At 40.0% G+C, this 23044-nt stretch overlaps 1 protein-coding gene across 6 annotated transcripts in view; it reads right to left on the minus strand.

Annotated features, from left to right (window-relative positions):
• Positions 1–11100: 11100 nt before the first annotated feature.
• Positions 11101–23044, minus strand: part of HIVEP1 (HIVEP zinc finger 1) — a 141385-nt gene continuing 129441 nt past the window's right edge. For all 6 annotated transcript variants that reach the window (XM_081827662.1, XM_081827663.1, XM_031027243.2 and 3 more), the window contains 2 exons: positions 14445–14956; positions 11101–12855 (listed from right to left, as the gene is read on the minus strand). In XM_081827662.1, coding sequence (XP_081683788.1) covers positions 11677–12855; positions 14445–14956 — 1691 coding nt within the window. In that variant the 3' untranslated portion in view covers positions 11101–11676. The remainder of the gene's footprint in view (positions 12856–14444; positions 14957–23044) is intronic.

Consider the following 23044-nt stretch of genomic DNA (forward strand, 5'->3'; position numbering starts at 1 on the left):
GCGCTCCTCATCTGAAAATATCACACACACACACACACACACACACACGCACACACACAGACACACCTTTTTTTTTTGCCAGCCAACAGCCCATCTTCTTGAGAATGGACAGGAATAACTTCACTTTTTCAAACATAGAGAAAAGAGTTCATATAAGCTATTAGAAATAACCTGTTTGGTTTATTCATTTTACTTCTGCCTTGTCTGGTTTTCCTGCAAATCAAGAATGTTAGAAAACATTTTAAACATAGCACAGCATTTAAAAAATGGTGCAAGTGGGTTTTAGCATAGCATAGATAAAGATCCGACATTGTCTTGCACATGGTAGGTGCTTCATGAGTACTTTTTGGATGACGATATTTGTCTTATTGCAAAACCTTCAAAATCACTTGAAAACTTTAATAATCAGTGCTAACATTTATTCAGATGCTTCTATGCACCAGAAATTGTTAATGTCTTTACATACTGTCTACATTAATCTTCCAATAGCCCTTTCAAGTGCATACTTACTATATTTTTAATATAATAAATAAAGTATTATAAGTAATTATATTTTGAGATATAATTGACATATAACATTGTGTAAGTTTAAGGTGTACAGTGTGTTGATTTGATACATTTATATATTGCAATATGATTGCCATTGTAGCATTAGCTAACACTTCTATCCCATCACATAATTAGCATTTCTTTTTTGTGGTAAGAACAGTTAAGTTCCAGTCTCTTAGCAACTCTGAAGTTTATAACACAGTATTGTTAACTATAATCACTGTGCTGTGCATTAGATTGCCAGGACTTACTCACCTACTAGTTGCAAGTTCATATCCTTAAACAACATCTACCCAATCCCCCACCTTGGTAAACACCATTCTACTCTCTGTTTATTCGAGTTCTGCGTTTTTAGGTTCCACATATAAGTGAGATCATACAGTATTTGTCTTTCTCTGTCTGACTTAAACTCACTTAGCATAATGTCCTCAAGGTCTATCCATGTTGCTAAATGGCAGGATTTCCTTTCTCATGGCTCCATTATATATATATATCTATATATAATAATAGTTATTATATATAAATATCACATTTTCTTTATTCATTCTTCCTTTGAGGGATACTTAGGTTGTTGCTATATCTTAGCTATTGTGAATAATGCTGCAATAAGCATGGGAGTACTTACTTCTGCCCTAAATGATAGATGAGAAAATTGAGGAAGAGAAAATAAGTAATTTGATAACTGGTAAAGTGTCAACTTGGGAATTGAATTTAAGCAATCTGTTCTTTGTTTTTTTTTTAAGCTTTATTTATTTACTGAGAGAGAGAGAGTGGGAGTGGGAGGGAGGGGCAGAGAGAGAGAGGAAGAGAGAGGGAATCTCAAGTAGACTCGGTTATTGAGCGTGGAGCCCGACACGGGGCTCGATCTCATGACCCTGAGATCATGACCTGAGTCAAAATCAAGAGTGTGATGCTTGACCAACTGAGTCACCCAGGCGCCCCTAAGCAATCTGTTCTTAAGATTACTTGTTTCCGGGGCGCCTGGGTGGCTCAGCTGGTTAAGTGACTGCCTTCGGCTCAGGTCATGATCCCAGGGTCCTGGGATCGAGTCCCGCATCGGGCTCCCGGCTCAGCGGGGAGCCTGCTTCTCCCTCTGACCCTCTCCTCTCTCATGCTGTTTCTCTCTCGCTCGCTCTCTAATAAAAATAAATAAATAAAATCTTAAAAAAAAAAGATTACTTGTTTCCATACGCACTAAAATGTATTGATAAACAGATAAACTATAGAACATATACTATCTATGCTAATCATTTGTTGCAATATGTAGCTTATGAACCTTGAGATATTTTTTGCATATGCAATCTTTCTTGTATCATACTCCATTTGGTCATAAATTTGTGAGACAATTCACAGCAGTTAGGGATGTAATCACTGGCCACTGAAATAAGCCGAGATTAAACTAAGGTTCAATCATTCTCCAGCCAACAGATCTAAGCGGCCCCCTAACTCTGGACAAAATTTTAATGAGATGTGCAGATTTTACCAATCAGTTACATTATATTATAAATCATTTACAAATACATTCAGCATATCACAAATCACTTACAAATACATTCAACGCGTATTCTACATGCTGGAGAGGCAGTTACTTAAGTGGCCACAGTAAAACAGTAGCCATGAAAGCTTTCAGTGCTTCTAAGAGACAATAATGAAAAGTCTGTCACGAAATTTTTTATCTATTTCAGCTGAAATTGGAAAGAATATATGACTCTACCTATGGAAGAAGCTTTAAATGTTTTGACGCTGTTTTGTCTTCCAAATCCCTCTTTTTTGGGAAGGATTTAGAAAAATGACAACAAAGAGTTCGCAGGAATTTGTTTAGTTACAAAACAAAACAAACAAAACATTTTCCAGGCTAGGCCCCTGGGGTCCCTGTGTCAGTTCTGATCTTTATCTCCTATTTAAAGAACCTTCAGAGCATTGACCTGAAGGCATTCAGGGTTGCTTAAGCATCAAAGAGGATTGATGTACCATGTACTAAACATTTTACAACTATTTCCAACAGAGGCTGAGACAAAGGAAAATATCCTTTATGAAGCATTTCACCTCACGGTCGTTCACAAAAGAAGTCATTAGTGATTGGGATCTGAAATTCATTTTTAAAAAGGTGAGTTGTAAAAATTATTTTTCTCCTCAGAGATTACTTTCCAAAATTCAGTTTCTTATACTCAACATTAGGAGTTCAAAAGGTGGCAGCCCCTTGTAGACTGACATGGTGCAAGTTATTTTATCAGAATAGTTAATATACTTTCAATGAAGACTGGATCTTTCAATAATTATGATGGCAATGGTACATGGTTGGTTATAAATGAGCAGACTCTGCATGAAACCTTAAACTACTTCTGGAGAACTATTTCTAGTGAATATGAATGTGGAAGTAACAGAAAAGGTCTCAATGTATAATGAATGTATAAAGATGTTCCAAAATGACTAAATTTAAATGTATCAAAGGATACCACTGCTGAATCAAAACGAGTCTTAACATTTGACCCTACTGGGCAAAACTAAGCCTTGCTATTAGCAAAGAAAACTAAGCATGCCTGGCTAATTGACTGATCTCAAAGCTGGCTTTTCTTTCCATGATTGACCTCCAGGAATGTAAAGTCCTGTTGTCTTTCACCTAACATGGTTTCCTTAGATCCCATTTGGCAACATTCATAGATAAATAACTAAACATACTGTCTTTCAAGTAACTGAAAACGAATGAATGAGAGATGTCTCCAGCAAAACCAACTACATAACAAATGCCTATTGGTTTTTATAACTTTATAAAACCCACAAGTACGTGGACATTATGAAAGGTATCTAATTATTCACTACTATAATCCAGACACCACGAGTGAGATCTGGAAGAAAATAAGAAAGAGTAAATTCTATATAGTTGCTTCTATTGGTTTATTCTGAGATACGGAATCATTTGCTAAGGAGATCAATTTTTGTTTTTCTCTCTTACTGGTTCTGTAAAAAGAATTTATTAATGTCTTCATTTCCTTCTAAATTCCAATCTTTGCTTTCTTTGCATTATATTTAAATAGTATAATTTAAGACATTTTTAAAAGTACAATTTGATGCTCCCTCTTGCAGGAGAATATGTTTAAATAATTTTCTTCTCTATCAAAAGTAACAGACAGGGCGCCTGGGTGGCTCAGTTGTTAAGCGTCTGCCTTTGGCTCAGGTCATGATCCCAGGGTCCTGGGATCGAGTACCACATCAGGCTCCCTGCTCAGCGGGAGGCCTGCTTCTCCCTCTCCCACTCCCCCTGCTTGTGTTCCTGCTCTCGCTATCTCTGTCTCTGTCAAATAAATAAATAAAATCTTAAAAAAAAAAAGTAACAGACAATTGCTCTATTTCTTTTTGAAAATAGTTCTGAAAGGATCAGATTCAGAGACTTTATAATATAATGGTATGCTGTGCTCAAACCATGTCTATATCCAAAACAATGTGAATCTATGTTTAACTTTCCCCTTTCATTTGGCTTTTACCACCATAAGATGTGTAACAAAGACATTTTTCTGAATAATGACTAATAATTGAAACCTAATATACTTTGGAAATTTACATGTTTTATACTTGATTAGGATTGTCACTTTACATTGCTATTTTATCTCCTGCTATTTAAATTAAATATTTCCTCACTAAATATTTTATGGCTCCTATTATATCAATTATGAAAAAGGGCATATAGAAAGGTTATAAAATCTAATATCTATACAAATATGCATGGCAATTACTGTAAATCATTACTGAAAAGCAGCATGGTACAGTGGAAAAAAAAAAAAAGACCTAGTTTTCAATCTTAGCCTCACGACTTTGTAACCCTTAGGCAATATTCTCAACCATAAAATGGAAATAATATCATATAATATTTGTCGTAATTATCAAAATTAGAAATACTGCATTATACATAAGGTGACTTGTTCATAAAATACTCTATGGAATCCATGGATGACCTCAAAACTTTTGTCTGTATGGATGCTTTATTAGATTAAGTAAGAAAATTTACCTAATTCTGAAAATGAATTTATCATATCTTTTTAAGCCAGGAAATGTTCACTTTTAATTTAGAGTTTCATCCTAATAACCTAAGTCAGCTACATCTTTTCAGCATGATACAAGGCCTGGGTGGTGGGGCAATAAAATGTAAAGCTTACCATTCTTCCATCATTACCCCAACGTGCAGCCCCATGCCCTACCAGAATCTAGAGCTTCAAAAGAATAGTCTTCAGTGTGCTGGAATACAGCCTACATTTCCAGTGTAACCTCAGGCATTATTGGAAGGAGACAACTCTAACTTCTCAGAGAACAAAAGCATAGTGATGAGAACACTTTTGTTCTATGTCATGGGGACTTTTTATTTTAAAAAGGACCCCAACTACAAAATAAGCAAAACTTGATCCATGACTTTGAGAGAAACACCTGCCTGGTCCTTCTCCCTGCAGTTAGAATGTGGCTGGGGTCACTGATCCTAGTTTCTGGGGCTCTTCTCAGCCGTGTCTGCATGTTTCCAGAACAGATATTGTCCCCAGCACCGAAGCACTTGGAAATGGTGTTTTTGTAAAACTTGCTTCAGAACAAAATGGAAGGGAGGATAGTTCGGCAGGCCCTCCCCTGGGCTAGTCCGGATAGACCTTGAAGGATGGGTGGAATACTAGAATTTTTAATATTGCAATCTTCCTTGAAGATATATTCCTTTCTGTCTGGTTATTATGCAAATGTGAGTTTTAGTTTGGGGGCCATGAATTCCCACTGGCTGCTTGCTGTGAGGCTAATCCTGGCTTCCACAAAAGGTAATGGAGACCTGGCCTTTCCATCACAATGGCCTACTCTTTTTTTTTCATAATCCCCAAACTCTCTCTCCCCTACTGGAAAGACAACTTTATTGTTATTCTTTCTTTCTTTCTTCATTATGATCACTCTGTATTATTTCTGCTGTTATGACTCTCCTGGAGTGCTTTCTTCACTGTCATGATGTCTGGGTAGTCCTGCCTCTGGGCCCTCTCAGGAAGGCCCTTCCCAAGGCTTGGCCTCAGGGCCTGATCGCCTCAAAATGTGCTCATTTGTTTCTATATTGTTCAAGCTTGGGGTCCAGAAGTCACAGTTATTAATAATACTCCTGTGGTGCTCTGTCCACGAGGGAACAAAGCGTGGCTATTTTTGCATGTGGGTCTAATGTATTTCTAATATCCCAAGACAATGCTTTTTTTGGGGGGGGATAAGAATGGTATATACTGAACTTTGTATAAATGAAACGGCTACATTTTGAAATAGTTTAATTTTTCCTGTGAACATTTGTCTTATATCCAACCCATCTCTCCAGTTGGTCCAATCTTCTTGGACACTGATCCTCATCTGTTTGCATGATCAGTAAATGTCTCCTGTAATTTTATTGAGTCCACCAATTAAGAAGAAATACTGTGGCCAGCTTGGTAATCGATCAAGTGTGTTGGCTTTCCATGCTCCCTGTATTACTTCCTTCTCCTCCTCACTTCTCTAGCCTGTTATTGCCAGTTCCTCCCCTAAATTATTTGCCCATTAAAAAATGACACTCCTTTCCCTACATGAATGACTCTGCCCCTTCATAGAGGAGCCCACACACTTTTTTTTTTTTTAATTTTTATTTATTTATTTGACACCGAGAGAGAGAGCACAAGCGGGGAGGGGGGTGGGAGAGGGAGAAGCAGACTCCCCGCTGAGCAGGGAGCCCAATGCAGGACTTGATCCCAGGACCCTGGGATCATGACCCGAACCGAAGGCAGACGCTTAAATGACTGAGCCACCTGGGCGCCTCAGCCCACACACTTTTAATCATCTTCAATTCCGTCCCTTGTTCTCCACAGTATCACCATGGCTATGTCGGGTGCTTGCTAAACCACTAAAAATATCGTCTGCTCCATCTTGCTCTTTCTTCCCGCTTCCTGTATCTTCGCTTCTGTGCAACACCATTGTCAGGCAATCCTGGGTTCAATACCAGCTCCTGCACCAGCAGGACGAAGATTCAAAACAATGGGAGATGCAGCCTCCTTGTCTATAAAATGGGAGAATAACACCTGCCTGGGTTTAAGTGAGATTACAAACAACACATAGCGGTGATAAATATTGGTTGCCCTCCACATCCTCTGTCCATAATGTCTTTCCCTTCTATTGTTTCTGCTTAGTGAAGTCCCTTCAAGGCCAAGCTTAAATGTCACGTGCTCCATAAAGCATTCTCTGATCAATCTAACCAGGAACTCCCCCTTAGATGCACCAATGCTCTTGGTTGTCCAGTAGGCCCCCTTATCTGTGGGGATATGTTCCAAGACCCTCCCCCAAGTGGACGTGTGAAACCAGATAGTACTGAACCCTCTATTTGTTTTCTCCAAAACATAGATACCTATGATAAAATTTAACGTTTAAATGAGGCACAGTAAAAGATCAAGAGTCACTATTTTTTTTTAAGACTATTTATTTGAGCGGGGAGGAGAGAGCACAAGCAGTGGGAGCAGAGGCAGAGGGAGAAGCAGATGCCCCTCTGAGCAGGGAGCCGGACGTGGGGCTCGATCCCAGGACCCTGAGATCATGACCTGAGCCAAAGGCAGACACTTAACTGACTGAGCCACCCAGGTGCCCTGACAGTAACTATTAATAGAACAATTGTAATGTACTATAAGTTACTTGAATGTCGTCTCTTTCTCTTAAAATGACTTACTGTACCGTACTCCCCCTTCCCGTGGTGATGTGTGATGCGATGGAGTGGGGTGAATGGACACAGGCACTGTGGCGAAGCGTTAGGCTACACTCACCTGCTGAGGATGCGCCGGCGGGGGGGGGATGCAGGGACACCTGCCTCCACCTCCACCTGAGGTTGACGGCGGGCAACTGCAACCACAGAAAGTGAAACCACCAATAAAGGGGAACTACTCTTCCACTCATGCCTGTTGAGATACTCTGGGTCTCACACTCTTCTACCAGAACTTAAGCTCCTAGAGGGTAGACACTTATTGGCATTAAATTTGTATCTCCAAAGTGTTCTCTACATTTTTGGTGCTAAATATTTGGTGAAAGCCTGAGTGAATCTTCTCTTCCACTTAGACTGCTTCCCAGGAACGTGTTTTTGTTTTTGTTTTTTTTAAAGATTTTATTTATGAGAGAGAGTGAGAGTGGGTGTAGGGGCAGAAGGAGAGGGAGAAACTTTAGCCAGCTTTGCGCTAAGTCCAGAGCCTGATGCGGGGCTTGATCTCATGACCCTGAGATTATGACCTGAGCTGAAACCAAGAGTCTGATGCTCAACCGACTGAGCCACCCAGGCTCCCCCTACCCAGGCATAATTTTTAAGTAACATAGTCATCTCAGCTATTTCTGTTCTACTTGCTTAGCATTATCTCTAAAGTCCCAAATCCCACTCCTCTTTCAAAATACAGCAGTCCCCAACATACACAAATCGTTCTTTCTTACCTCTCAAAATGTTTATAGCCTGTGGTTTCTAAGATGTGTGTGGTCTAGTATTATTTTCTAGTTTATATGGCCTAAGTCTTAGGCAAGCATGCTCCTTTCGGGTAGAAAGTGTGCCTTCTGATTTCTTTTGTATCTTCCATTGTATTGGAGTTGGTTGATACCTTAAACAAATGCTGGAATTGGGATGCCTGAGTCTTCTTCAGGCCTGAGACTGGTTCAGGGGACAGGGAATACCCTGGAGCAGGTTATATCTGTGCTTTAACTCTGATGTCTACAGTTCCTTCCACAGAACCTTGTATATGCAAGGTTCTAGATGAACCCAATAGCGGTAAGGGACTCATGACTTTCTGATTATAAAATTTGTAGAGAAAAATATTTTACCATTTTTGCTTTAAATTTGTTCTTTTTTTGTAGTAATAGCAGAGAGTCAAGGTCATTAAAATACTATAAATAAATATATATATGTATTAATTCTGAATATTAACTACATAACTTCCCTGAATATTAAATAGATAACTCAAAGTCATGAGAAACCAGTTTGGAAGAAGATTCTTGCCTTAGATTTAGTATCCCATGTTTAGAACTTACAGTTTTGAGACAAAATTAATGAAAGTCACCTTTTGTGTTGCCTACACTTGATCTCAAAATGTAAGCTTAAAAATAGAAAAGTAAAGAACGACTGATGTTATATTTTGACCCATGCATGCATCAAGAAATACGTTGACAGTCTTCCAACAAAAATAATGGACATCTCCATAAGCCCTGTTAAGCCCTATCATTTAAAATTCAGATCAGAGATTATCTAATAAGAGTGTTATTTATACAGTTCCTATGAAATGAAATTATGGCTGTATTATGGAAAAAAAAAAAGAGAAACACAATCTCTTTGTGAAATATTATCAGTTAATTATCATTCTGAAAAAATGAAAAAAAAAAAAAAAGCAAAAAAAAAAAGCCTAAAGCTTGGGGAATGAAAACAAGTTACTTGAATGCCACTAGCTTAGGTTAATTCCACACATTTTCACAAAACAGATACACCAAACTTTAAAAACTAGAAAGATGACCTTTTTTTAAATAAGTTTTATTAGATGAGCTTTATTTATTTTTTTAAAGTAATCTCTACACACCCAGTATGGGGCTTGAACTTGAGACCCTGCTATCAAAGTCGCATGGCCTACTGACTGAGCCAACCAGGTGCCAACCAGACCTTTGGTTCTTTAGCTATTTTCAACACTTCTGAGAGTGACATTGCAATGGGTTCATACAAGGAGATACTGAAATTGTCTCACATTATGCTTTTCACCTGTTTGGCTAAGAACTTACCACAGGGATTTGCCATGGTCACTGTGGTCTAGTTCTCTAGTGACCTGGGTCTTTCATGACAGTTCAAAAGAATAAAAGTAAAATGTAGGCTCACCAGCAATCTGGGTTGCATTATTTGAAAGTCACTTATATTTAAGAATAACAATGCTCCATGGGAAAAGATGACTTTGCAGAGTGTTCAAAATTATTCCTTTATATTTTGTTTATGTGACTATTTCAAAATATAATGGCCCAGACTTGGGTTTCTCACTTAGCTACATATTTCAAATGTTAGCAAACTATTTGAACGTCACACTGAAGTATTAAAGTCACTAATATTAAAGGTATGTGTATAATTTAATGAATCTTAAAAAGTCAAGACTACAAAAGAAGCTTAAGATATATTAGAGCATTTTGAAATCCTCAAGGGAGCATCCAAGTTTATCACAACATTTGGTATTTGGTTAAATGTAGAAAATTTTTCAAATTAAGAAAATTCTATCTATACAAACTAAAAAAAACAAAAACAAAAACAAAACAACCCAATCCCAAAATTTTGAGCATTACTTTTGATTTTAGAGAAGTTACACATACCTAAAATATGACTCTAGAATAAAAACGTTTGCTATACTGCTTTAAAATTTTAGGCAAAATACATAAAAAGTATAATAGAAAGCATGACATCAAGTTAAAACATTAATTTTGAGAAATTTGATGGATAATGGACCTCATTTTCAACAACTATATTGACAGAGCAATGCAATTCTCTTAAGTTTCTAGAATTCTTTTCAAATCTATCTTGGAATATAAAATAGTTTTTTTTTTTAATTTTTGAGAATTTTGTTAATCTGTCGGTAAGTGTAAATAAAAATTCAAGCATGCATCAAAAGCATCACAGACCCATCAGAGCCTGCTGGGGCCAGACTGCATTCTAGAGATCATAATTTAGGTTCAGGGCATGTAGGCCAAGATGGCGGGTGCCCTTCCCAAAGTCACGGAAAGCAGGGGCTGGCCAGCAGCAGGTCTCCAATACTTCCCCCAATGGTCTGTTGTCTGACCAGCCTGGTACCTTTGGTATCCCCATGAAGGAGACCTTTAAAAAATCTGAATACATTGCCTTAATGATATGCTACGTATTCAATTTCAATATTAAAACACTTTCTCACAATCTAGCATGTGTAATGCTTAAGTAATAATGCAAATCACTGCAATGGGAACTGTGAATTTTTTCTGAATGAGTAAGGATGGTTAAGCCTCCCAGGACAGGACATAATCATTTCTAAAGAGAGTCACATAAGTAATTTACAAGTCTGAGTTTGGTTCTTCTGTAAATCTTGGACCCTCTGCGTTTTGGTTTTGGCCGGAGAGCTCTCTGAGCATAATCAGTAGGACTTCCTATGAGGGAAAGAAGAGACGGTGGCTAATAAACAGACCTGAGGGCAGAGCCTGAGAAACCGGTTTCATAGGCCGGGCCTCATCCAAGTTCTCTGGACAATTGTTTTAACTTATTTTATGTTTACCAGAAATTGTCACACCCACATTTAGGAACTTTGCCCATTCCAGGCTGTATGCTATACGTATTTGCAGAAAGTGTTCCTAAGTACTGAACCTTCTATAAGTTAATAGCTATAAAATGAATGCTCACAAATAAGAAAAATAGGCCGCTCAGTTGTATGGGTTTCACTGAGTTTCACACAGTAGTAACACCAGTAAAGCCCCCATTTCTCAAAACTAAGGGTGGTTTCCACACATGTGACCTATGGCTCTTTTCCGAATACTGATATTGGGTATATAAAGAAGGCACGACTTAAGCAATGGTAAAGTCAGTAAACAATATTTTACTGAAACATTTCATGACACAGAAAATCTGTCTGAAGTGTAAAGTTACTGTCTTACACAAGAAGGACAGACCCATTTTCAAAGACGAATATGAATACAATAAATATGGAGTTTACATACTAATTTATACACAGAAACTCTGCCCCACAGCCATAAAAATTTATATTTAACAGTGCAACATATAATTTAATCATTTGATTTATTTGACAGGTTTTTTTTCTAAACACAAATAACTACCTGGTTTTCATATACATATATAATATATATTTTATGTATATAGATATTCAACAATCTGTACAGCTTCTAAACATAAACTCCTAAAAGGCACAAGTGTCTATACAACATGTACAAAAATGGCTGGAGCGGACACAAAACAACAATTATTGGTCAAAAGTTCATGATTGCACAAAGATTAGTCATGAGTTTATGTCAGAAAAATGTGCTTTAAGGAAAGGATGGTTTTCAAAGAAACCTTTAAGTGTTATATAAAAAAAAACACCACCAAAAAACCAAACCAAACCAAACCAGCCCGCCCCCCCACCACCCAAAGAGCCCCTAGGTCGCTATCACGAGCCTGTCCTCGTCGTCGTCACTACTCACGTCGCTGAACAGGGCGCTGGCCTGCCTCCGGGGCCGCGCTGCGGGCCTGGGCGCCGCTCTGTCCGGGGAGGGGGTCTGCGGGCCGGGGGGCTCCGGGAAGGCTTCAGGACGCGCCGGCAGTGGAGGCTCGGCGGCGGCCGCCGGCTGGCCCTGCACGGGCGTGAGTTCAGGCTTGGGTTTCACATGATTCACCGAGGCGGCTTTCCCTGCGTCCACTTTACTGGAGCCATCGGGCCTGGCCGGGGCTCTTGCGGGGGCAGAGGGATCTGGAACTTTTTTTGCATTTGCCCGCTGGACCTGAGGAGACCCCTGAGGAGACGTGCTGCCGCTGCCGGGATGGGCGCTGGCCGCCGAGGCGGGCTGAGTCGGTGCCTCCCGCGCTCTGCTGTGGGCGGGTGGCATCTCGGGGGCGCCCGGTGCGTCCACGGCCACTTGCCCGACCGAGGGGATTAAGGTAGGCAGCGCGATGTTCACGATCTGGAGGCCTGGAATGTGCGCCTGAGGAGTGGGGCTGCTCTGCGAGGGAGGGTTTGCCGTCAGAACCTGCAGCCCCACGGCGTTTAGGGCGAGCCCCGGGGGGTGCACTTGTGGGGCCACGTTGGTGTTGGCGAGGCCCAAGATATTGACGGTTTCCATGCTCAGGGAGGGCAGCGGCTGCAGGCCTGGGGCACTGAGGTTCGGAAGGCCTGGCACGCGGATTTGGCCAATGGGAATACATGGCACGACGCCGCTTAATTCGGCCACTCCTGCGGCACGTGTGGTGCCCGAAACTGCCGTGGCGGAATCCCCAGGGGTGCCCACAGTTCTGTGAATGACGTTGACGGCCGGAATCGTCAGCTGCATTGGCCCTGCTTGGATGGGTACAAACGTGGAGTATGTGAGGCCGGCAGGTACCACGTGGATCCCCCCGACCGGAACCATATTGTAGGGTGTCCTGGACTGCTGCTGAGAATGCAGAGGAAGGTGGCTGAACAGATGGGTCTGGGGGGAGGGCAGGCCTGGAGGCGGCTGGAGGGTCACCTGCTGCTTCTGTTCTTGAGCGTCAGGCTGCAGCGAGGCCCCCGAAGGAACCCCCGCTGCTGTCTGAGGGCTGCGCGCGGCTGCAGGAGGAGGAAGTCTTACAGCTGCTGCACTCTGAAAGGCAGGAGACAAAACCCTTTTACAGCACGGCCCTCTCAGTCACTGAGCTAAACTGCTGGCATAAAATCTATTCTTCCCAACCAGGCGGAAGCACGTATATTTGTATACGAATTACAAGCTCGCTGAAAATGAGGTTTTCATTTTAAGAAACAAATTGCCAACTAAAAAACCCATTATACCTTTAATCTCTATACAAATAACAGCAACACATTTTGTACAGTACTTTGCATTTTTCGGACAAATTCCCCGGGTGTTGTCTCATTTATACAGAAACTAACCTTGAGACGTAGCCATAATTATACTGCTGTTGTTCTGTATCTGTTGTTGGTATTGTTATTATTGCTGGCACCACCAGCTCTACCCTATTTTAGAGATTAGGGGTTATTGAGGAATTGCAACATTAGTTAGCTATGAATGTCAACTCAAAGGGAAAATCAACTGGAGGATTACTCATTTTTGAAATAAAGGGTTGTCATTAATAAAAAAAGTCTGCAGTTGTTTAGTCCCTCGTTCCTTCATTCAAATGAAATTTGTACCATTATGAAATGTCTACTGAAAACCTGATTTCCAGGCACTGGCAGGTGTGTCGGTGATTTTAGGCTAGAGAAGCGGAGAGCACAGGTGACCAAATCTGGAAGTCATGAAAAGGGACAAATCTTGCCAATCTCCCTCCCGCCCAAGATTATCACCTAAATATTAGCTTTTTCTTGATAATATCTACATTACAGAGCTACATTAACACATATACTAATTTAAATATCAAATATAATTTAAGTATTAATGCAATTCAGTTAAATTATATTAATTTAGAGTAGTCTCTAGAAATCCGAGCTTGCACAGTCTTTATTTTTCTCCAGGGTCACCTCGCAAACCAAAATCTGCCACATTTAGAAATAAATCCTATGGCCATCGTCAATCCATACTCCAGGCAAGACAAGTGTCAGGGAGATGAATGTATTCATCAGAGATTTAAACATTCCTCATGAGCCACACCAGGGGTAAAAGCAGAGACCCATTCACAGCACACGTAGGTCGTGTCTCCGTAGGCCTGTGTCTGGCCCTGAGCTGGTTCTCCAGCAAGAAGCTCTCTAAAGCTGCCACAACAATTTGATCATTCAAGCAAAGTGAACTTCTTGGTACATTATTTGGGTCACACCAACTCTGCCACAGAAACTGGTAGCTGTCTTGCCGACAGGGGCAAACTACAAAATGTTTGGATAATTTAGTGCAAATCCATCATATCAATGCCAGTGGAAAAAGAACTCAGGGTAAGCGCGGGGACAAATAGGTCCCAAGGCTCATATTCCCAAGGGGCACATACATATTTTTTCAAATGAACAGATTTTTAAAGATCCATTTGATTCTTTCACAGATTTATGATCCAGTATGTGAACTCTGATTAAAATACCCAGCAAGAAGCCAAAAGACATAAATGTCCTTTGCCTTTAAATAAAACAAAAAATTAAGCCTAAACAAACTGATTTAGCCAGAAATAAATAATTTAAGTATATTATTTTCTTAAGTCATTAGAATCCCCGTATTTAACAGGGTAAATGGAAGGAAACCAACAACAAAGCATTTACCTGTGTTAGAGTGATAGTCTTTCCTGCTACAGAACTTCCCAGAATTTCTTCTGAGTCCGGGTAGTCTACAGACATCTGGTGACAGGGGGATCTGGGTGCAGCTTCGGGGGACTGAGAAGAGTCTACGGGAGTTGTTGGTTCTTCTCCGTCTTTTGTACCATGCTGCCTGGTCTTCGCTGGGGACTCTCTCTTCCTGCTATGGTCTGACTGCACTGTGCTTAGCACGGTCATCTTGGTAGGCAAGGCTCTGGGCAGAACATCCATCGGGTCTGTGTGCACCCCAGAGAAGCAGTCGGCAATCCTGATGTCCTCCTCCACACTCCCAGAATCCTGGAGGCTACTTCTAGATGGAAGGTGCTGCGGGCTGGCGGTAACGGAGGGAGCTGCTGACAAGACAGATTCAGCCTGACTGTCTTCATCATCATCTTCATTTTCATTATCATCCTCATCCGGGCCATCCGATTCTTCAAGATCATACCCAGACCGCTCGAAACCAAATCTCTGCTTTTCATCTAATAAAAACAACCAGGGGGCTATGTTATAGAATATTTTGCATGTGGACAAACGCAACCTTTTATTATTATTATTTTTTATAAGCTTAGCAATGCTGTGAGGAATAGAACAGACGAGGGCTCTACCCACAAAAAGCCCAAAGGTTAGCCGAGGAGAGCGGTGAGGGGAAGAATAGGTCAGTCAGTCAGGAATCAGAGGGGAGGTGCTGCCAGAGAGCGGCATGGCCAGGACACTTGTTAGGGATGCAGAACATGAAATGGACCTCAGAAGAGTACACAGGCAAGGGCAATGTATCAAGAAAATCAGAAATAGGGGCGCCTGGGTGGCTCAGTCGTTAAGCGTCTGCCTTCGGCTCAGGTCATGATCCCGGGGTCCTGGGATCGAGCCCCGCATCGGGCTCCCTGCTCCGCGGGAAGCTTGTTTCTCCCTTTTCCACTCTCCCTGCTTGTGTTCCCTCTTTCGCTTTCTTCCTGAGCTCTACTACTTTGTATCTCCTTTTCATTGGACAAATTAAAACAAAAACAAAAAAAACCTGATGCCATTTGTATTTGTAAGTGAAATAATTTTATTTAATAATTATATCAAATATTTGAATTAATAAGTGAATAGTATTTTAGACATGTTTCCATTGTCCTCTGGGTAGTAATATTCTTTAATATTTAAGACTTCTACTTTTTCTTTTCTTTTTTACTAAGAGAGGTGCTAAATATTCCCATCATTTTTTCATTATGATTAATTCAACTCCTCACAGGAAGAGGAACGTTAACTAAAAGTAATTCATATCAGCCTCATAAACTCATGTGGGACTGTGTTTAACAAAGAATATTCAAGAAGGTCCAGGTTTCAAATGGTTTCAAAATTCTCATAAGCTCATGTGATTTAAAACTTTACCTGTTTAAAAATCTTACAAAATTAAAGGTGCTTTCCCTTAGAAAGCTAATAAACTTTAAAAAGTTAAATGGAGGAAGATGAATGCAAAATCTCTACCCCAATTCTTTGTCATGAGCCATAATAAAGAAGACATCACATTGTATTCAGCTTAGCTTTGAAACATTCTGCATTTATACGTACTTTTTAACATTCTGCTTTTACACATATATTTTGAAGAGGTTTATTTCTTGCATATTCCAAATGGTCTGCATATTAATTTATTTTACTACTCCTTGTATATTACAAAGATAAGTTCTTAGAGAAAAGTCTCAAAGGATGGACACCAAAACATTTGAGGGTAATTATTTCAAGAAGATGGAATGGATTAGAATTTTTAAGTTGTTTATCTCAAGTACATGTTACTTTTAGAATTAAAACATTCAAGGGCAAAACATACACATGTAGGCTACTTTAAAACGTGGTTTCATTTGCTTTTTGCCTTAAGGCTTCTGTTTTGCTATAAAATAACACTAATTTACTGAATCCCACCAAGTGCCCTTGCTAGAGATGGAATGGGTGATTTTGGGGTAATTGCCCTGCCTTCTGCCTCACAGATACCTCTCTGCAACCCTATCTGATGTTTGAAACTCTAAAATTGAAGAGTCATTCCCAATTTGTTTTGAGTTTGCCACAACAGTGCCAAATCAGACATTTTTAGATACTTTTTTTTTTCTCTCAAAGGGGAAAGTTGAAGAAAATCAGAAGACATCAGATGATTAGGAGAACAGGTGACTGGAGAGGGAGGCTGATTTCATCAGAGGTCAGCCCTGCTACAGAGTCTAACTAGGATAAAACTTGCTTTACTTTAAAAACTATTACTCTGTTTTAAAAGAGAACAGTCTTACTTTTATATTTACGACTTTTTCAATATTCCTTGTAAAGCCGAGGTCCTAGTCAGTCAAAGAGTTCAAGCTCCAAGCAGAGACCGTGTGGGCAGGAAGAGAGAAGACACCAAGCCTGCATCATCTCAAGTGGATGCAATGGGACACTGGCAGAGGAATTCAGCTAAACAGCTGACAGGTTGGTTAGAGCCAACTATGGTCTGGCAGGATTGTGTGAATCCTCTGAAGCTACGCTCTCCTGCAGGCTCGATGCCATGAATCCCACTCAAGTGCTCACAGAAAAGAGCGCTCAGTATCCACTGTGATCCAGGTCTGGGGGACAGGAGTGGTAGCCAGAGAGAAGGGGCAAGACATTCCACCTGGAACCACACCCCCTCTCCCCACTAGGAAAAAAACACTACGCTGTGAAGAGAAGGGCACAAGCATTGCTGCCCTCAGGACACTGGTGAACACTTACTGCAGTGGGAGGAACAGGAGAAAAAACACAGCTCTACTCCTTGAGCAGTGACAAGATTACCAGCTGAGTCTACCACAGGAGCTGAGGAAGTGGTGGGGGAACACAAGGGCCACAGCCCAGAAACCTAAGAACCTGGTACATGTGGATGACTGAGGCTGAAGCAGAACACAGATGGCTTCCTGTCCTCCTCTTCACCCTTTAATGCCAAGCTAGGACCTCTAAGTGACAAGATAACAGCCAAAAACTGCTGGGTAAGGGATAGGAGAAGAACAGGAATGTGGAGAGTGACTCTCACTGAGACACAGTACAAAGGGAAGACCTAAAACTGGGATTGAAACAGGCACTGTTCTCATAATCCACCCATTCCCCCAAAGACAAGTTATCTCTATAGGAATCTGAAGCTTCTGGTGCTGTGGGAGTTGCCATGGCTTCAACAAATCTCTCACACACTGTCAGATTCCTAACTAAAGAAACTCTAACACCCACACTAAAGGCCCTGCAGGAGAGGCACACCCCTTAGGAGGCAGAAAGACTGCTTACATAGTCTCCACTGTCTTACACAAGATGTCTAGCTTTCAACAAAAATTACAAGGCATACAAAAAGGCAGGGAAAAAAAAAAACATACTCAGAAGAGAAAAAGCAATCAGAACTAGTTGGATGTGATACAGACACTAGACATGTCAGACAATTTAAAATAAGTGATGTGTTAAAGGCTCTAATGGGAAAGGTGGACAACCTGCAATGTCCAGTGGGAATTTCAGATGAGACATGGAAACTGTGAATGAGAATGAAATGAAATGCTACAAATGAAAAACAAAGTAACAATGACAATAAGAAAATGGTCCAACCCGGAATTCTGTGCTCACTGGCAATAATTTTCAAAGATGAAGCAGAAATGCAGGTTTTCTTAGAAAAACCTAAACTGAGGGAATTCATTGTCAGCAGACCTACTTGACAATAAATGTTAATGTAAGCTCTTTAGGCACAGAGGATATGGTATCAGATAGGAATGTGGATCTACATACACACAAAAATGAAAGCATCAGAAATAGGATAAAGATAAAATTATTTCTCTAAAGTTTTACTTGCTTTCTCTAAAAGACAATCGAAGGTCTACAGCAGTCACAGTGTGCTGTGTGTTTATAGCATCCGTAGATGGAGAAGGTACAAACCTACAGCACAACGGACGGAAAGGAGGAAAGCGACACACTGTTACGGTGTCTACACTGCCTGTGAAATAATGTAGCATTATCTGAAGGAAGACAACCACATTTTTTAAAAAGGTGTAAGTAACAAAGTCAAGGAAGAGATAAAATATAACAAGTGTAAATTACAGAACATAACAAGGTATGAGTAACAAGTCAAGGAGGAGATAAAACAAAATCATAAAAAATGCTCAATTAAGTCAGAAAGAAAAAAAGAAATAAAAAAACAGCTGGTGATAGATTTTATTCCACTACATGAAAAATGACATTAAAAGGAATGGTCTAACACACGAATTAAAGGAGAGAAACTGCTAGACTGGATTAAAAAAAAGCAAGCGCCAAGTATACATATTGTGTACCAGAAGCCTATTTTAAATATAAATAGATTGAAAGTAAAGTTCGGAGAAAGATATACCTTACGACATTAACTAAATTACAGCTGGAAAAACTAACTAGTATACTAATATCAGACAAAGTAGATTTCAGAACAAAGAATATTATCAAGAATGAACAGGAACATTACATTAATGATACAGGGGTTGCCTCACTATGAACACATATAATCCTAAAAGTGTAGCAACTAAATGAAGCCTCAAGATAAATGAGGCTAAAACTGAAAAAAGTAATAAACCAGTCAAGAATTATAGTTGAAGACTTCAACATTCCACTCTCAGTAATTGATGGACCAAGTATACAGAAAATCAGTAAGAACACAGAAGACCTGAAAAACACTATCAAATAACTTGTCCCAGCTGACAGGTATAGAACATTCCTCCCAACCCACAGAATATGCTTTCCTTATAAGTATACATGGAACATTTACCAATATATACCATATTCAGAGCCACAAGGCAAACCTCAACAAATTTAAATTAATACAAGTCATACAGAGTATGTTTTGGATGAAAACAGAATGAAACTCGAAATCAATAATTGAAAGATACCTGAAAATCCCCCAGTATTCCAGATTTACCTAACATATTCCTAAATAATCCTTGGGTGAAAGAAAAAGTCTCAAAGAAAGGTCAGAAATACTCTGAGCTACATGAAAGTTAAAATATAACATGCAAACTGTGGAAGGCAGCTAAAGAAGTGGTTATTGGGAAATTTACTGTATCAAACACTTCTATTAGAAGAGAGGTCTTAAATAAATAATCAGAGTTCTCACCTTTAGAAATTAGAAAAAAAACAAAAACAAAATCACACCCAAAGCAGGGAGCAGAAAGTAAATAACAGAGATAAGAATGGAAATAAAGAAGTTGACAAAAGAAAAGCAGAGAAAGTCAATGAAACCAAAAGCTGGGTCTTTGAAAAAATAAATAAATAAAATTGATAAATATCTAGTAATACTGGCTAAGAAAAAAAGAAGATACAAATTACCAGCATTAGGAAAGAAAAAGGGACTATTACTACAAACCCATAGATGTTAAAAGGATAATAAAAAATCTATTAAGGGGGTACAGTTGGTTAAGTGTCTGCCTTCGGCTTGGGTTGTGATCCCAGGGTCCTGGGATCTAGCCCTGTGTTGGGCTCCCTGCTCAGTGGGGAGCCTGTTTCTCTCCTCCTCCCCACTCGTGCTCTCTCTCGCTATCTCTCGCTCTCAAATAAATAAAATCTTAAAAAAAATCTTTTAAGAACTCTATGACCCACCAATGAACAAACTAGAATTCAAAAATAAGCTACAATACTATTTAAAATAGCACCAAAATAATGAAATCTAAGTATAAATTTAAAAAAGGATCTGTTATGTTGAAAACTAGAAAATACTAGTTAAAGAAATAAAGAAATAATGAAGAAATAAATAAATGAAGAAATAAATGAAGAGATATACTTAATTCATAGACTGGAAATTTCAGTATTGTTAAGAAAGGATTTCTCCCCAATTTGACCTATAGATGCAATACAATTCCATTAAAAATCCCATAAGCATTTTACAGATATTGACAACCTGATTCTAAAATTTCTAGGGGAAAGAAAAGAAATGAGAATAGCCAAAGCCATTTTGGAAAAGAAAAGAAGTTAAAGAACTCAGACCCAAGCTGTGTGGTATTGGCAGAAGGACAGACATATAGGAACCAACAGATGAGTAGAGAGAATCCAGAGATAAAACCCACACAAATATAGTTAGCTAAATTTTGACAAAGGCAGTTCCATGGGGAAAGGACCGTCTTCTCAATAAATGTTGCTGAAACAAATGGACATCCACATATAAAAAAATGACACATACTTTACACCTTATACAATAACTCAATGTAAATGTAAAATACAAAACTGTAAAACTTCTTCAAGGAAACTGTAGAAAATCTGTGTAACCTTGGAGTAGGCTAAGATTTCTTTTTTTTTTTTTAATAAAGATTTTATTTATTTATTTGAGAGAGAGAGAATGAGAGACAGAGAGCATGAGAGGGAGGAGGGTCAAAGGGAGAAGCAGACCCCCTGCCGAGCAGGGAGCCCGATGCGGGACTCAATCCCGGGACTCCAGGATCATGACCTGAGCTGAAGGCAGTCGCTTAACCAACTGAGCCACCCAGGCGCCCCTAGACTAAGATTTCTTACATACGACATCAAAAGCACAATTTTAAAAAACTGATAACCTGGGCTTCATTAATATTTTAAAAAACCCTTTTTTCTCTGAGAAAAACACTACAAAAAATAAAAACAAGCAGAGACTGCAAGAAAACATTGCAAATCACATTTCTTTTTTTTTTTTAGATTTTATTTATTTATTTGACAGAGCGATAAAGAGAGAAAGCACAAGCCAGACCCCCAAAGCTACTCATTCTATTATTCCTTTCATACGGCACTCTGGAAAAGGCAAAACTATAGGGGTGGGTGATGGAACTCCTCAGTATGGAACTGTGGGGTGGACATACCATTCTACACATTTGTCAAAGACCACCATAGAGTGAGCTGAATGCCATGAAGTGAAGTTTACAGTATGTCAATAGAAACATAATCAGCCTGGATGTGGGATGTACCCAAGATGGAATGCAAGCTGAGACAGATGACCCTATCTGAAGTACAAGTGAACCACATAAGCACTCTGAAGGGTTGGGAAGAAAGGTCCACCCTGGGTGCGGGTTCTGACCGGATGAGGTGAAGGCCGAAGACAAAACGAACTGCACACACACTGACTGTAAGTGTAAATCTGTTTCTTTTGCAGGTGGGTTAGGATTTCTGAAACTGGTTCATGAATACTAGCGTTGAACAAGGGGTGCCTGTGTGGCTCAGTTGGTTGGGTTTCTGACTCGGTTTCGGTCAGGTCATGATCTCATGGTTCCTGGGATCGAGCCCCGCATCAGGCTCCATGCTCAGCGGGGAGTCTGCTTGAGAGTCTTTCTCTCTCTCTGCCCCTCCCTCTATAATAAATAAATGAATCTTTAAAAAAAATCCTATAGTTGAACAAATATGCAAACACAGTGTAGATGGGGACCAGGTTCCTCACTGCCAGGGACAGAAAAAGAGAAGGCTAGAATCAACTGTGTGGACTGGAACTGGGACTATCAGTATGGACTCATATTTCATTCATGTATATGGCATACGTGTGAGTGTGTGTGTGTGTGTACATGTCCCCCCCCGATACAGAAATGAATACAGATGTGTAAGTAGGAGTTAGCATATATACATATGCTTCCTAGCTCTACCCAGTGACAGAGGACAGAGCAGTGACAGGTCAGTAGCAATGAACACACCACCTAGTGAGATCTTGGTTTCTAAATACCATTCTCCAGTAGGGGGAACCAGAGGTCCTTGGAGAAATGGTTGATGTCAGGGCTGAAACATCTTGGTGTGCGAGAAAATAAGGAACTTCTTCAGGGAAAAAAAAAGATGGGGCCCATCAAAAGGGCACAGGAACAGACCTCAAAGAGCTCTCAACGGTGAATGAGAACTTGAGCTACACAATAAAAAACAGTAAGACTGTTCATAACCCAAAGAATAAAATATATATATATATACCCTTGAGTCCATATGGATGTAAATGAATGAAAGGATGAAAGAACACATGGAGAAATGGTAACTTCCCCTTGAAGAAAAATTCCAATTAATAAATTAGAACACCCTAGTAATACTTATCCTAGGCAAGATCCACCAGTGTATAAACAGGATATCTGCATAGTCTCAAAGTATCTCCCACAAACATTTAATATTTACAAAGGGAACGACAGTAAGTTTACAGCAGAAAGTCCTGGAACATTAGCCAAGTGAGGTAAGTTAACCTGACCAATAATACTTACTGACGTAACGTGCCTCCGGATACGGTAAGACTGCCTCAAGTACAATTGCTCTAACCTTCCTAATCCAACCTCAATCCAATCATGAGCGTACACCCGAAAACCCCGCACTGAGAACATTCTACAGAATAACTGATCCGTGTTCCCTACAAATGGCAAGGTCATGAAAGACAACAGAGACTGAGGAACTCATGAGAGGAGCCTAAGGAGCCATGACTGCCAAGGGCCATGTGGGATCCTGAAGGAGATCCTCAGCCAGAAAAAGGACATCGGTGGAAAAAGTGGTGAAACTCAAGTCACTTCTGTACTTCAGTTACTAATGTTGAGCTGAAGTTAATCTCTTCGTGTTGGCAAACGTTCTGCAGTTCTGCACGATGCTAACATAAGGGGAAGCTGGGTGAATAGTATACAGGAACTCTC

This window comes from Leptonychotes weddellii, chromosome 8 (assembly GCF_054177405.1).
Source record: "Leptonychotes weddellii isolate Sample4059 chromosome 8, ASM5417740v2, whole genome shotgun sequence".
NCBI lineage: Eukaryota > Metazoa > Chordata > Mammalia > Carnivora > Phocidae > Leptonychotes > Leptonychotes weddellii.